The 17,190-nt window shown below is 37.1% G+C and overlaps 1 protein-coding gene across 5 annotated transcripts in view; it reads right to left on the bottom strand.

The window, feature by feature from the left end:
- Positions 1-17,190, bottom strand: part of RABGAP1L (RAB GTPase activating protein 1 like) — a 457,210-nt gene that overhangs the window by 402,711 nt on the left and 37,309 nt on the right. For all 5 annotated transcript variants that reach the window (XM_019648299.1, XM_019648284.1, XM_019648290.1 and 2 more), the window contains exons 2-5: positions 13,947-14,117; positions 12,308-12,500; positions 8,321-8,531; positions 6,152-6,326 (exon numbers count right to left, since the gene is read on the bottom strand). In XM_019648299.1, the coding sequence (XP_019503844.1) occupies positions 6,152-6,326; positions 8,321-8,531; positions 12,308-12,500; positions 13,947-14,084 (717 nt within the window). In that variant the 5' untranslated portion in view covers positions 14,085-14,117. The remainder of the gene's footprint in view (positions 1-6,151; positions 6,327-8,320; positions 8,532-12,307; positions 12,501-13,946; positions 14,118-17,190) is intronic.

Below are 17,190 nucleotides of genomic sequence, written 5' to 3'. Positions count from 1 at the left end.
TGGTATAACATCCAATTCAGATGAGGCTGTAAATCAGCACCTTGTTCAGTTTTTCGCAAATAAAGACAGGTCCTCCTATGAATGAGGAATTATGAAGCTCACTGAAAGATGGCAAAAGGTTATCAAACAAAATGGGCAATATACCATTGATTGATCTTTGTTCTTTATATAAATAAATGACCTTTGAAAAACATAGACAAAATACGTCATGACTTTTCCGAAGACCCAATACTTTAAATACATGCATCTTATACTCTTCCCCTAAAGTGGAGAAGTACTCTCAGTCCCACACTCTTCCAGAATTTATTCTCTTCCTTGGTTCCAAAAGAAGCATCATACCACCTCACACTCATAAGCCTGAAGTACAAAAGGCCTTCAACTCTCTCGAACCAGCCATGGGCTCAACAAAGAAAACAAGATGAAATAAGGAGTCTAACACAGGTTACATTCTCAAAACCTCACATTAGAAGGAACAAGTAAAAAGACTTCTTCTCTAAATGCTAACAAATCCTTCACTTTAGATAAAGTGAATTCAAATTATTCACTGAATTATATTAGTCTAGGACCATAATATTTTGTAATTTTCTTGCAACAAGAGTACTTTCATTAACAATAGAATTTCCTAAAGTATGGGGTCTTTCCTCATTTTCTTATTTTTGTTATAGTCATATATTCTACCTTTCCTCATACACTCATTCTATCATATTCAAAAACAAGTGGTCCTCACATCTCCAATACCCATACTTACATATATAAATTAATGATTACCTTAAACTGCCTTTCCAATGCCAAATTAAAAGTTTCTTAAATGACTTATATACTTTTAATTGGATAAGAATTATACAATTAACTGCCTGTAAGCTTAAGTTCAACTTCAGCAGTAGCATCATACTTGTACCACCATGCTCACAAAAATTTAAAAATAGTTTAATGTGTTATCCCATTATAATTTTACATAAATGAGTAAAAACAATAAAAGCAGCAAAGGATTGCTATTAATAAGAACTGTAGGCCTCAAATCTTATACAATTAAGACAATGACAAATTTACTCATTGTAAATTTACTCATATTCACAAATATGTTTTGAACATGTTCTATAAACTAAGTATTATTCTAGGTGCTGTGTTATTAGACAGCAGTGAACATGGAGCTTACATTCCAGCACAGGGGACTGAAGGAGAAGGAATCATTGCAGTTGAGAAGGAATCATTAGGTAAGCCAAAAGCAGAAATGTTTAGCCTAAACTGGGTACTTGTTTGACTTAGCTCAATAATTCAAGTGTTATAGAGGGAAACAGAAACAAAGAACGTGTGAGGAATAAATCACTGAAGATTATGCCAACAAAGTAGTGTAAATAGAGACCTGAAACTACTTTTAGTCCTCTGAGTATTCTCCGGTTCCTAACCCCAAATAAAATGCAAATGCTATTGTTAACTTTTTACACATTCAACTTCAGCATATTTTTAAGAAAATATTATGTGAAAATAGGGCAATACCTGTACATAACTTGATACATTCATAGAGTCAAGCCCCAACCACCTGTCTTTTTTCTCCTCTCCCATATCTTCTATTTCATTTTCTTTGTGTCAGGGCATCAGCAAGCCTACACCAAAAAAGCCAAAGAACTTGGCAAATTCTAAAGTAGGTGGCAAGGCTCAGGAATTTCTTTTTAAAAAGCTTAAGTACTTTTAACTTAAAAGCTGAGCCAGAGTGACAGAGAATGGTGGGGACAGGGGGGTCAGACTACACCTTTTTTCTTTTTGGAGGAAGGACACAACAGTACATTAAATCACTTATAGCAATCCAACTGCATTTAGTCCTGACCATGTCTTACAAGTTGCTCTTGTCAACAACAAGGTTAAAATCATTTGTGAATTCCAGAGTCTGTGAATAAGCTGGAATGGTGATCCATGGATTGGTAAGGCAGAGTAGCTTCAGGAAAAATGGCTACCAATGTCTATAGTTATTGGACCTAAACTGGATAACCAAATACATCATGAAAATTAAAAACACATATCATAGCAAACATTTCTTTACATGTCACACTATCACACACACACACAAACACACAAACACACAAATAATCTAGGATAGGCATTTTCGTTGCTGAGCACAAAAGTTTATTGACAAATAATACGGTGCAATTTTCCCCAGAAGGCAGTACCTAGAGAAAGCACTAATTAAACACAAAAGTTTCTGTTGAGCTTGTTGCTGTTGGTTTTGAAGAGGTGGAGAGGAGGGCACGTGTAGATATGTGTAAAGGAGGTACACCAAAATCTTTAGTGGAATTTTGAATAACTTTTATTTTCTTTTTTATTTCAGTATTTTCCATATTCTCAAATATGTATTACATGTTAACAGTCCAAAAATGCTATTAAACAAAAAGAAATTAACACATTGAGGACGGGGCATTTAAATGTATAGACGCAAATCTGCGTAACCGGTCTACATTGTGTTAAAATAAACAGTAGCCAACTTTTCCAAAACAAATCCTTTTCACTAATATTGGTGAAAGAGAATCGACTCTTAAAAATACCATATGTCAAGAAAATATTCACCCAAGAAATAAATGTAGAAAAATCCTTCTATAAAAGACACTTGGAAAGATATATGTGAAAATTTTAAAAACATCTTGCTCAAATATGTGACTCACTGAAAGGACCTAAAATAAGAAGCATATCATACAAAAAACCTTTTTAAAAATTATAAAAATCAATTCAAGGAAAACACTAACAACATAGCTTCCAAACTAATTTCCAAAGTTACGGCATCTTGCTAAAATAACATCTCAATAAATATGTTTAAAAATAATATTTTCCATGTGAGGAATAAGGTATCTTTTATATACTGGCATATCAGCAACCCTAAGAAAAATCCAGTGCATTCAGAACAAAGGTATTCCCAATGATACCCTTGATATTTATCATGAAATACCTCTGAATCATCCTTCTAAATTATAACATGGAGAATTGCTAGTAATAATAAGTATGTTCAAACATACAAACAATACAAACATCAGAATCTGTTTTGAAGAAAATTACACTGACTAGTAGAAATAAATTCTTAGAGTCAACTAAGCCTTTTAAAGTATCCTTAAAAACAATTTTCTATAAGAGATCCATCAAAGTGCGACGAGCATAAATGTCTGCCTGGCTTTTTCGCGTGCTTTCTGATACTCTATTTGGTCTGCAATCTCCAGCAGAAGCCTAGCACATCATTCTCCCTGTACAAAAACCACCGGCATCTAGAACCTCCGGGCTGGACTCCCCGACTCTTTTGCCACAGATAACTGAGATTCACTCCAGCCGATCCTGCAGAACTTCCAGGGTAACAAGTCACATGCGTCCTAACCCTTCTGTGGGAAACCCTAATCCTGTGCCACAGCTCCAACAAAGCCATCCCCCTCGCCGGGCTTCCCCACCACCACGGCCGGGGCCTGCTGCTTATGGGGTTCTGTGGTGAGAAAAGGGCATCACAGCGACAGCTGGTAGCGACAGCCATGCTGCTTCGCCTGCTTGAGAAGACGTCTTCCTGCCTTTAATAAACTTCTTCAGGTCTCATCCAGGGACTCTGCAAACAGCAGGAAACAAATTAATTAGCAACACTGCTGCACAGTATGTACGTAAGCAGTAAGAATGTGTCACCTGTTCCTGAGCTATCTTCATCAATTGTCTGTGCCCATCAAGAGGGACTCAAATACTAAAGACTAAGTTTTCCTTTCACCACAGAGCAAGACACTTCTGGGAACCAGATACCCAGACAACCAGTAGATTGCAACTAAAAGACTTCAGGTTAAAGGGTGATTATTTTTTGAGGGCAATTATTTTTAATTATTATTTGTTGGACATCTTTTGTGACAGGCATGAGTAAAACCCAAAGGCAGCTGAGATGCAGGCTATCTGACCAATCAATCCCTTTATAAAGCATGATTGAAAGATAAAAACCCCTCGGTTGCTTAACACAATATTTAAGCAATAGGCAAGTTGTTACTGAAACTACATGGGTCTTCAGAGGCAGAGACTTCCATTGAAACCCAGCTCCATCTTCTATCGTCTTAGCCTTGAGATAAACAAAGGGTAACCATACAACTTATCGGCCAAACCAGAGCACTTCTGAAAATAAAATGGAGTGCCATTAATAACATTTGGACAACAGCACAAACTAGGCCAGCTCCAGGTAAGGGAGCTAAGATCAGTAGTCTAAATAAACGCTGTCCATGTAATGGAGGTGTCATGAGTATCAGGTAAATGCTCAGCACAGTGCCTGCCATAAGCTCTCTATTTATACTGGGTTACTGTCCTTTAGAAATTATTTCTTGTAATAAAGTTTAATGACAATTGTCACATATTTCTCCTTCAAACAATGGATTTTACCACCAATGTTCCATAATGTAACACTTTGAAAACTGCACTCTAGAAATAAATAAATACACCGACATGAAATAAAATAGACATCACTTTCTCACACCTGCACTGTACCGAATATGCCCTCTAGAAATACAATTAATACTATTTAATACCATATGCAAAATGGTAGGGCTGAGAATTCCCTAGTTTTGTCAACTGTTTTCCCCGGTTAAAGCACTCAAAAATGGCAAGCAGATGCTATAAGCCAAAAAGAGAGTATCATACCATCACAGCCATGGAAAATGCTTGCAGCCAGGTCCCTTTCAACTTCCTTCTGCAGCGTTTCTGCCTCTCCAAGCAGCAGGTTCTCCAGTTCTTCAAAGTTCACTTCCTTGCTGTTGAGTGTCAATTATCCAGAAACCACACAGGTATGTTACATGATGTCTGCCAACATGAAATGCCAGGACTCTACCAGCTGCTTCCCCACCTCTGCAGTGGGGTTGTAAGGATCAGAAACTGATCCGCTCTTGCACAAACAGACACAAATTCTTTCAACATATTTATATTCACTGCCTCCTACATTCCTATATGACAGGCACATGTACACTCATTTACTCTCCTATCACACCTTTTGGCCAAGGAGAGAGAGAGAGAGAGAGAGAGGATAAAATAGACCCAGAACTACTTCTTACACAGGCAGGGGATTTGGCAGAGAACTTCCATTGCTACAGTCTAAATTATGTGTGTCTGTGCATGTTCATTTAAGTATTTAGGGCACAAGAATTGACATACCCCTCATGCTTAGTATCAAACACACAGAAATCTACATTTCTATGAGTTCACATGTTGTGACCAGAAATAAACTCTCAGAACTCCTGTTAATACAATGGTTTATTTATGTTTCGTGGTGAAGATAAAGGAGGATAAATAACTGCTGCTTTCTGCATCTGCTGAGAATTTATATTCCCAGAAGCAAACACATCTGAGACCTTGCTCATCCAAACCTATTTATTCATGCCTTTGAAATGGTTGTAAGTGCTAAAGTTCTAAAAGTGCAATTTATTTTTAATTTGGGGAGAATTCAATAGATACAGAAAAGAAGGCAAGTTCCTCACGTATCTAACAGCTGTTTGATCTGAGCTACTTCTCCAGTCCAAGGAGAAACCACCACTTAAGAATTGCTAAAAGGAACTTACTGGTACCTTCAAAGGCCTACAGACTGATACCCTTGCTGTAAATGAGCACTTGTATTTTTAATTAGGCCAGTTCTACAAAGGCAAAAGCCAGCCTCTGAGTGAACACACGTAACAAATAATCACAGGTAAAAACCACAGAGCTCTGTGGAACAATCTTAGTACAACATCTAGGTGAAAGCAGTATGCAACTATTAGGCCCAGCAGAGAAAAAGATATCATTAGAGGCACTTTTTTAAATCACATGGGCCAATCAACTTGGGCAAAATAATACAAGAGGTGCAAAATTATTCCCCCTTTCGAAGCCTGAACAATTGCTACCATGGTGGGGTGGGAGAACAGTTCATCAAATGGAGTTTTTCTGTTACATCTGGTAAGCTGGGCGTGCCTTACCTTTATACAATACCACTTTCGTGAAGTTATCAAATTTAGCTTTCCATATTCAGTTCTAAGCCTCTACAAATGTTAACTTCCTCTTTAGAAATATACTCCAAATTTATGTAATATGGTATATGGTCATACATACAAATTTATATGAGAGTGAGATTAGGATTCAAAAATATTACCCTAACTCACCTCTATAGTAAATTGCTACAATACATTATACTTACTGCCTCTTTAATTTCACAGGTGAAAACATGTATCTGAAATTCTTCTGAACCATGGGAACTCTCTGTAAATGCAAAGCAATTGCTCTCTGCTGTCCCATCATGTCCACGTGCACAGAACAACACCTTATAGATCGGAAATGATGCTATCTCCAAATTGCTGGATTGTTTTATGATTCTGCAGAACAGTGATGGAAAATAAGATAAAATATTAAACATGAAGAAACAAAGGCAAATAGTTTTACTATGCCAATAACATATAAACCTAATGATCTTAAAAACTCTAAACTGGAACTAATAGTGCAAGAAAACAAATTATCTTCATATTCTTGATTTATATGTGTGTGTATACATACACACACACACACACATACTCTTCACCTGCTTTTGAAAATGACTTCATTTTTGTGTTTCCTATGATCCAAGTCACTTCCTCCCAAAGCCAAGTATACACTGCCTGGTAAAATCTATGTCACTCATCCCTAAATGCAGGTCTTGTTCTGCTCTAGCAAAAGGAATGCCAGCACCAAATAGCACAGACCATCCATGAAGAGTTCATTTTTATTTAGAGCAGCACCTGTAAGTTTATCCAAGCCCCAGGTCACTGTTAACCAAGACCTGTTTTACCCCCACAAAAGGTCAGAGTGATTACAAACATCAAATTAACAACAGAATTTAAGAGGTAAAAGGAGACTGTGGGATTTAATAGCAAACAATTCTCTGACTTTCCCTGTACAAATCCTAAGCCCTCGATTGATCTAAAACTCAAGACCACTTCAGGATTTCAAACTCTGAAACTGAGGGGTACCCACTAAAAGTAGAGAGGCAAGTCAAAACACTGTCTTTGCCAAGGTGCTGGCACTCTGAAACTAATGAGATAACATTAAAAGGCACGCTGACATTTTTAAGGGACATCGTACAAACAATATATATACAAAACCCTTTCCTGAAAAACTCAAAGCATTTTTAGCAAAACTCTGTTATTTACATTGCTATTATTTTGGTACTTAGAACTTAGCTAACATTGTCTCATATTCTAAACTTTAGAGAATGAAGCCAATCAGAAAGAGTTTGAAAAAAGATTAAGCTTACAGGGAATATTACAGGTTCAGGACACATTCAACCTGATTTCCTAGACCTGATACACTTATTTGCTCATACAACAAATATACACTGAAAACCTGGACAAGACACCACTCTAGACACTAAAATTACAGCAGAGAAAACTACAAAGAACCTGCTTCCACAGAGCTTATGTTCCAGTAAGGAAGGCAGATAACACACAATTAAGTCAATAAATGTATAATATAACATCAAGTCAAGGAAAAGTGCTATGAAGAAGAAAAAGTCTCAGTAAGGGGGAAAAGAGGTATAGTTATAAGATATCATCAATGGAGGCTTCTTTTGATAAAATGTTTGTTGAGTAGAAAGTGGAAAGAAGTGAAAAAGCCACTGGAAAACCAAGGAAAGGTTGTTTCCAGCAAAGGAAATAGACTATAGAAAAGTCCTGTGGTAGGAATCAGGTCTGTGTCTGAGAAAACAAAGAGGCTGCAGAAAACAAAGAGGCTGCAGTGACTGGAAGGTAGTGAATGAATGCAGTGAGTGAATGAAGTGAATGAAGTGAGAGAACAAAGGTCAGGTCAAGGCAGAAGGTCATCAGTGACCAGTCATGGGAGGATCTCAAATATAATCACACATGTGATCAGAAGCCACTGCAGGGCTGAGTGTAGAAGAACATTGTCTGACTTACATTTAAAGAAAGTCAAGGTGCAGAGGACATTAAATATTATTCCTAATTAAGCATAAGAGTAAAAGTCACTTTGCTTCTTTCTAGTCTGATGTTAGGAGCTTAAAATCCAGGGCTCATTCTAGTTCTTTGAACCACTATTACATGACAAGGTGAAGACAGATTTTTACTCTCCAGAACAGAGAAACACAAATTACAGATATTTCTACAGTGATATTTCCATTTATAATATTCTAAGCATAGCTTTGCAAATGCCCCTTATGAGAAGGAACACAGTCTAAGCCTACGCACGTTCACTTTGCATGTCTACAAAGTGAAAGTGAATTAACAGTGAGTCTTAGGCCTGATTTATGATATAATACCATCATTACCCCCCTAAAAATCTTCAGTATGTCGGGGGGGGGGCAGGAGGGATTAGAGCTTACCTCACAGAACCTTCTGGAACATTTGGCACATACAGAGTAACAGGAAAGGGGTTCTGACTGGAAGCTTTCATAGTTGCCATTGCCCGTAAAGCCTCCACTTCATTACGTGGGGAGGAAACTTTCATACATCCTAAGTAGGTCAGTTTGTGAAATAAAACACTCTCTTCCTCAGGTAATCCACTTGGAGAAGATGGTCTGGGTGTTGAAATTTCTGAAGGAAAAAAAAAAAGGAAATACTCAAAAGTTAATGCAAAACTTCACAGTATAATTTTGCCTATTGTCAAAAAACAGACGAAAATTTGCAAAAAAAATTAGGTCTCTGTTTTCATTTCTTTTAATGTTTATCTTATATCTTAATTCAGAGTTCTAGAATTGGCCATTATATACTTTCAAATCTCTTAAAGTATTATCTTACTCAACTATAACTTATTTAGAGGAAAAGAAAAAATGCTAAGCTTTATATTTTCTTAAAAAACAGAGTTCAAATTTCACAGAAAATGAGAAAAACCTACACTATAGACAGTGTGAATTAGCCTAAAAATAATGAAGAGTAAACAAAACTATAATCAGTTAAAAGCTTCTCTTAGTTATACAAATCCTGCATATAGCACCAAATTTATTAAGCAACCTAACTTCCTATGCAAAAGTAAATAATGTTAAGATGTTACATCTCATACCACTAACAATAAAAGTCAAGCTTTGTGCCGAGAGAAATAAGTCAGAGAGAAAAAAATCGAGAACCATCTGATTTCACTCATATGTGGGATATAAAACTGAAAGTTAACAAATGAACAAGACAAACACACAAAACCTCATAGACACAGGAAACAGCTTAGTGGTTCCTAGAGGGTAAGTGGGGAGGGGGTGGTAGATGAGGGTAAAAGGGGTCAAATATACGGTGACAGAAGGAGGACAGATTCTGGGTGGTGAACACACAATGCATTATATACATGATGTATTATAGAATTATACACTCGAAACCTATATAATTTTATTAAACAATGTCATCCCAATAAGTTTAATTTTAAAAAAATTAAAATCCTCAACTAAAAAAAAAAGTCAAGCTTCTTACTTTGCTCCTTCCTGGGACTGCTGGCGTCTATGAATTATGTAAGTATTACAATGGAAATGTTTCCTCAAAATAATTGTTATTTTGATGTATGATCCTATAATCGTTTCTTCCAATTCTCCCCTCCCCATTAACGAGTTTCTTTAAAAAAAAACAAAAACTGTTCACTTTAATTCTAAGCACAGCATGGAGCAAAGGCCAATTGTGATGAGAGTATCTATCTGCATATATCAGGTAGTATAAAACTCTCCCTTTGCTGCTCTCCCATCTTCACTTAAAAATGCAGCTAGTCCCCAACCCTTCCCCTATTACCCATAACCATATTGCACAAAATTAAGCTGAAAGTAAAAATAATAAGAAAAAAAAATACTGATAGTAGACAGAGAAAAACAGCATGTTACACATAGGAAAACAATGAATGATTCAAAGGACTGCAGATTTCTCACTAGAAACTATGGAGACAAGAAGACAGTAGAAGAAGGGGCCAGCCAAGTGGCGCGTTGGTTAGGAGTTGGCTTGAGACGTGAGCTCTGAACAGCAGGGCCACCAGTTCAGTCCCCACATGGGCCAGTGATGCTGCGCCCTCTACTGCTAAGATGGTGAACAACAGCTCGACCTGGAGCTGAGCTGCTGTGAGTCACCGGCGACGGCTTAGGCTGCATCCCCTGCTGCAGTGGGCTGTCGTGAGCTACCCTGAGTGGCCAGCAGCCAGTGTGAGAGGCCCGGCAGCCGGCGACCAACTGCCTCACCCGGGAAGAGCACAATGATCACAATACCAACATGAGCCAGTGAAGCGACATCCTCCACAACTAGACTGAAGAACAAAAGGACAGCAACTTGTCTGCTCCCCTTCCCCGATTCCCCAACGCTATTCCCCTCCCCCAATTCCCCAATAAAAATCTTTAAAAAAAAAAAAGACAGTAGAAGAACATCTTTCAAGTACTCAAAGAAAAGAACTACCTAAATGCTTTTAAAAGGACATTGCTCCATAGAAATCCAGAGGTTCTACTAGGATGCTTCAATGGTGATGACGGGCCCATACCCTGCCTCACACCCATTGTAAGCAGATATGTTATAATTATTGAGCTTGGACCTAAGATTTTATTTTCAAGTTTAAGATTTCCAACACTGTTGAGGATGATAAACATTTTATTTGGTGTTTACTTTTTGCCTGTCTTTACAAAATACTTTATATGGATGATGTCATTTCATCCTCCAACATCCCTATGAGGCAGGTTCTATCTTAGCTCTATTTTACAGAGGATAAAATTGAGTGTTAGAGAAGATAAATAACGTGCCCAAAATGATATAGCCACAAACAGAGCTTGGGTTCTAACCCAGGCCTGAACTCCAGATATCATGTCTTAACCTCTATGAAAGGTCTAAAATAGGATGAATTAAAAGCAAACATAGTTCTTATTCTACTCTCAGTTATAGAGAGTATCAACACTTCAAGAGAAGAAACTGTTCTATCCTCTTTTTATTCCCAGCTCTTATTAATAATGTCTAAAAGACTAGGCATTCAATATACATCAAGTGAATTAATCACTAAAAAAATAAAAACTTTTTAGGGTTAGTGGTCCTTTTAGCAATCTATTATGGCAAGCACACATCATCCTGGGTACCACCTAGACCCTATCCCATCGACAATTAAATGTATCGTAACTGCTGCCTTCATGGAGAGAAAACTCACTGGTAACTATCCAGTTGTGACCAATGGAGATCATGAGTTAAGCAGACAAACAGCAAAATATTTTTAGCAAGGCTTAGATCTGGTAAAATCACACACTAACGTAAGGAATTCATTTCTACCTAAGTATAAATTCAGTCCTATTCATCATCTTTGATTCATACCATCATCCCTTCTTTAGCAGAAAGATGCAAAGAGTAACAACGAACATGAGGGAGAAGAATCATCTATGTATCCAAACAGTATTTTAGTAATTGCTGTAAACCAACAAAGATTTCCTGTTAGAACTGAATCCAAGCAGCCGGGATATAAGGTCATCAAATGACAAATAAACAAACGCTCTCATCTATCTAGTTTTGTAACTGGCAAACAACACACCTTTAATGCTCACTTTAGACCATTTAAATCTAGACACTTTCCAGGGAGTCACTTGCCATTGAAGCTATGTGTCATTTTAAACCAACTACAACAATTTTGTTAGCAAACTGTGTTGATTGCAGCTATGAAAAGGCAGCTGAAATGTCTTGCCTTAGCCCGTTCAGGCTACTACAACAAAATACCACAGATTGGGTGGCTTATAAACAACAGACATTTATTTCTCACAATTCTGGATGCTGGGAGTCCAAGATCAAGGTGTGGGCCGATTCAGTGTCTAGTGAGAGCCAGCTTTCTAGATGGCATCTTTTCACTGTGTCTTCGCATGGTGGAAGGGACAAGCTAGCTCTCTGGGGTCTCTTTTATAAGGGCACTAATTCCAATCATGAAGCTTTGCCCTCATGACCCAATCACCTCCCAAAGGCCCCTCTTCCTAATACCATCACGTTGGGGGTTAGGATTTTAATATATGAATTTTGGGGAGGACACAAACATTCAGACTATTGCATTGCATGCTTTTTTACTGAAAATGAAAATTACATTATTCTTTGATACCCAAGAATTTATTAATTTGCTCAATAAGTATTTATTGAGAGCATACTATGTGCCAAGTACTCAGTGTAAAATGAAGCCCCAGACATAGCCCCTGTTCTCAAAGAACACTGAGGCTGATTTCAAAGGTAGAAAGACAAACCGAAACATAAGAACTAAAGTGGGACCTCCCAACCAAAACTGAAAAGTTAGTGGCCCCTATCTTAAAAACAAAACTAACAGAGTTTTCTCATTTTTATCTTAAATTTCATTATCACTTTATTCCATATCTGTTATGGCTTCTGTGAGTTCCATAGAGTACCTGTATTCGATGGATCCAAAATTAACTGAAGAGATGGTTTATTTGTCTGGCTGGCTGAAACATCTCCAAATGAATGGTCTGAGATCTCACTGGAACTCAGACGATCAACAAGAAGGCCACTTTGCCCTTTCTCAGAATCTCTCAGAATCTCTTCCATGGCCTTTTCCAATTGTTCATCACCATTAGAAACTATCTATAGACAAAGCAAGACAATTCTGTTTCAATCATATTATGGTCCTGGAGCTGAATGAAAATATTTCATTTCTAGAAGAAACTAAAACCTAAATATTTAAATTTAAATATAGTTACTGAATACCAAGAATTTATACAGTTGTGACCAGTTTCACTAGATATACAAAATCGTGAATTATAAAACCAACTAAATTAGGGGATTATCAGCTTCATAAAAGGGTTCCTCAGAAATCACTTCAGGCAGTTTCCACCTACATCTGATTTAAGCTCTTATTTACAGAGATTTCCTTTTCTTATTTTTTTATTTTCATTTTTTAGGAACACATTCCGAAACCAGGTAATCTTAAATGTATGTGTTTTAAAGAGAAAAATAGATACGTTTAAATACAGTGTCAATTAAAATAAACAAATAAATATTGTGATTATACTATGAATATCATATAAAAGGTCATATTTCTTATCAGAGCACAAACACATTTCTGATTTCTTTAAATTTTGCTTGCTAGCTGCCACGAGGAATATTCTTAATTTCCTTACATTTAAGATGACTCATCTTTTTCTTAAAAGCAGGTGAGACACAAAGAGTAAGTAAATAAATGATGTCTTGAGTTAAACACATTAATACTAAAATACAGCTGTTTAAATAAATTTAAATAGTTGTTTATTTAAATAAAACTGATTATTTTAATAAAATTATAAAACTATATGTCCTCAACAAAATGTTAAATGGGTATTTAATAATCTGATTTTAATAAAACTTTATTAGACTGATATACTAATATACCCTTGATGCCACAGTCAATATTAAATAAAAATCATAAAAAATATGTAGCACTTTTGACTAATTTCTCTATTCCTGTTTCTAGAGGGTAGACATACAATTCTCATGCATGTGTACCTGGGTTTGTTTGGTTCTTTTTCATTCAGTTAGGGAAGGCAACATAACAGTGAAAAAGGAAAAGGAGCAAATCCAAATAAAAACTCAACTGCTAAAAATATAAGACATATACTTAAAAAATATCTCAACAAAGTCAACTGTTAAATCACATACTAGGATGTTACCAGTTGATTTAAAAACCATAAAGAAAAGTCTCTGAAGTGAAAGTAAAACACAATTATTTATATAATTAACTTTAACCCAGAAGTAAGTGAGACAAAAACATCTAGACAAATTACATTTATGTAAGATTTAACCATGAAGTCTAATTCCCAATTATTTTCCCATCCTATTCCTTGTTTCTAAATGCTGGTTTAAAAGATAAATAACCAGCAAAAAAACTTCAAAAATATACAAACCGAATAATGAGCCTCTAGATAAATCAAACGTTGATTCTATTCTCAAAGTTAATACTTGAGAAAAACCTTTGGATTTTACACATCGCATTTCACCTAGTTAAAAACCAATCATTTAAAATAGTACCATTGCAGAAAAGAAAAAAAAAACTACCTTCAGTTCAGGTTTTCCTTCATCTTTTGTAGAAGCATCATCTGCATGCTGAGGAACCAAAACAAATTCTTCACTGTTCAAGGTAGCCACACAATCCGATGGCCCAGTAACCTTCTGTAATGAAGCTGTGACCTCCATTTCAGGTCTGCAAACTCCTCTTCCCAAATCCACCTGGTCAAAACCACAGGGTTAAAAAAAAAAAACAAAAAGCTATTGAATAAAAACATGAACTGATCAATCTTCGGCCTTTAAAAATGGTTCATGTGCAGAAGAATTCTGCTGACTAGATAATTATCTCAAAACTAGGGAAGCTACCGTCTTGGACAGGGCCACATAATGGAAATGTCCTCTTTTCACCCTGAATTTCCAGACTAAAAGAACCATATTGTTCCCTGAAAAACAACACAAGCCCGCCCATATCTCAACTAAACAGGTTTACTACTGTTTGACTCTCTCTATAGTTCTCCTAGAAATACTTTTTGTTCTTTTTTATAGAGGAAATAATTAAGCGTGACACTAGAAGTATCTACAAATTCACAAACCCACAAAAATACATTCACTGAGATTACTTTATAATTAATTCTAAGTGTCTCCAAAACTTATCTCAAGAACATGTATAGTACCTTAAAATGTTTTTTCTGTGCCACTGACATTAACTAATTAATATACAACTCAACACCCTAAGCCATGTATCTTTTTTTCCAGACACATTACCACTTATCAGCAGGAGAGGGGGAAAAAAAGACCAAAACTTTCACACTGCATTCATGTAGCAAACAATGTTTCAGTAATCAAATACAGTGTAATTCTGCTTTCTGGACAGATCTCTGCCTCACATCACAGAAACTCAACATTCTCTAAATATTCACACAACTAATTTTAACTCAACATGAATACTCCATAACAGATGCTATACTCAGCACTTCGGGTTACATGAGTAAATGAGGCAGACAAGTTGCCTGCTCTCCTGGAGCTGACATCTTGTAAGGACACAAGCAAAGAAGCAAATTAGGAGATCCAAACCACTCTAAAGGATATGAAGAAAATAAAACAGGTTAATGTGACAAAGAGTAGCTGTAAGAAGTGTGGGAACAACTGCAAGTAAGGTGGTAGGAAAGGACTCTCTGAAAGGGAAATATTTCAGTTGAAATCTGAAAGATAAAAAATGGACCATATATTATATAATCTGCTCAGTGACCAAAGGGGTAGAACAAGGAAGCCAGGGCTAAAGAAGGCAGGACTCTAACTTTGGTTAGACTTTTTGGTTAACTTTGGTTAGGACTTTTTAGTCTGCTGATCTGTGCTGAAAATTCCCCTCAGAAATGTTCTTTTTCTTATTCGGTTACTTTGTTCATTGTGACATGTAAACAAGGTTGCAATATTTCATTTTGCCATTAGGTGACACTAACATCATTACACCTGCCCCTGCCCCACCCAAAAAAAGATTTACTTTCAGCTTCAAGTTACACTTTAAAAATGAATTACTTCCCAAATTTATAAAAAATCAATAAGATCAAAATAAAGAATAATTGTACGCCTAGGCTAATGTAATTAGCTAGCCATCATTTATTTCTGTTACGCATGTTAAGGTCCTTCCTTTTTAAAACCTCTCAAGCACGTTTATCTGTCCTCTAAAGGTTGTTCTCATTTTGCAGATTATATGTCTGAAAATGCAGTATGTGACGGAAATCACATCTTTACCCTTCCAGACTGCCCTATGCATCCTTGATTACCAAGACACCACACATTTCAGGGGCTCTCTGTGTGGCCAATCCTTTTCACGTGCCACTCTTCCACTTGACATGTAAATGTTGGATATTCTCCAAGTTCAAGTCCTTAGCTTTTTTTCTGATTCTTGCCACACACACTCTCTAAGTAATATCTCTCATTGTTATGGATTTAAATGCCATCTGTATGCTGACAGTGTCCCAAATTTCTATCCCAACCGAAACGTCTCCTCTAAATTCCTGATTTGGAAGCCAATGCTCTACTTGATATTTGCACATGGAATTCTTATCAGTATCTTAAATGTGACCCTAATGTCTCCTTCAAACTTGCTCCTCTTTCAGATTTCCCACTTCAGTAAATAACAGCACCTTGTACCAAGCTGCACAAACAAGGAATCTGGATGTTGTCCTTGACTCATCTCTGCCCCTTCATCCCTCACATCAGCATGTCAGCCCCACCTCCAAAATAAACCCTACATCTAGCCCATCTTTCTCCATGTCCATTTTCACCAAATTAATTCAAGCAATGTTCTCATCCACTATAAAAGTTTCCTTCCTCCAGTCTACTCTTCACAGAGCTGCCCAAGAACTCTTTTGGAAAATACGCTGGATTACATTAAAACTCCAGAATCAAATCTTTTCACTAAAACTCCATCAAAATCCAAACTCCTTACCAGGACTTACAAGGCCCAACACACCCTTGCTCTGTCACTTGGTCATCTCAACTCTTTAATCACAGAAAGTTCTGTCCCACTTCAGGGTCTTAGCTCTTGCCTCCTACCTTCGTATGGCTAACGCCTACAGGTATCAGCTTTCATTCATCCATTCAACAAATATTTAAGGAGTCCCTACTATGTGCTAGAAACTGTAATGGGAACTGGAAACTAAACGATGAGTAAGACCAGTGCAGCCCCAGTCTTCCTAGAGCCAACATTCTTAAGGGAGCGATAATAAAGGAGAAAATAAGCCAGGATCACACTCTGGAATGAGGACTCCAAAGGTGCTGAGAAAGCAGGAGGCAATATGGACCCAGTTGACATTTGAGCTTAATAAGAATGAGTGAGTCACAGAAAGAACTGGATGTGAGTGAGAAACAGGTTACTGAGGAACAGAAAGGAAGCCATGTGAGCTAAATCATGAGTGTGGGTGAGACTAGTACGAGCTGAGATATGGGAAGGAAGGCTGAGAAGCCTGAGGCCGCCCCTGACGCTATAAGGCTATCTAAATAAGCCCTCTCTCCAATCCTAAGTGTTTTGTTAACCAGGGAATATCCCATGCCTAGTGCAGTACCTAGTACATAGTGGATATTCAATAAATGTGTTGAACAAATTGTTCTTAAAAGCACCAATCAGGGCTGCCCGAGTGGCTCATTGGTTAAGAGTTGGCTTGGGATGCCAGCTCTGAGCAGCAGGGCCCAAGTTCGGATCCCACATGGGCCAGTGACGCTGCGCCCTCTACAGCTAAGATGGTGAACAACAGTTCCACCTGGTGCTGGGCTGCTGTGAGTCGCCGGCGAT

This window comes from Hipposideros armiger, unplaced genomic scaffold, assembly GCF_001890085.2.
Source record: "Hipposideros armiger isolate ML-2016 unplaced genomic scaffold, ASM189008v1 scaffold_6, whole genome shotgun sequence".
In the NCBI taxonomy this organism is placed as follows: Eukaryota; Metazoa; Chordata; class Mammalia; order Chiroptera; family Hipposideridae; genus Hipposideros; species Hipposideros armiger.
The sequence above is the reverse complement of the archived record's forward strand: the minus strand, read 5'-3'. Positions and strand labels throughout refer to the sequence as shown.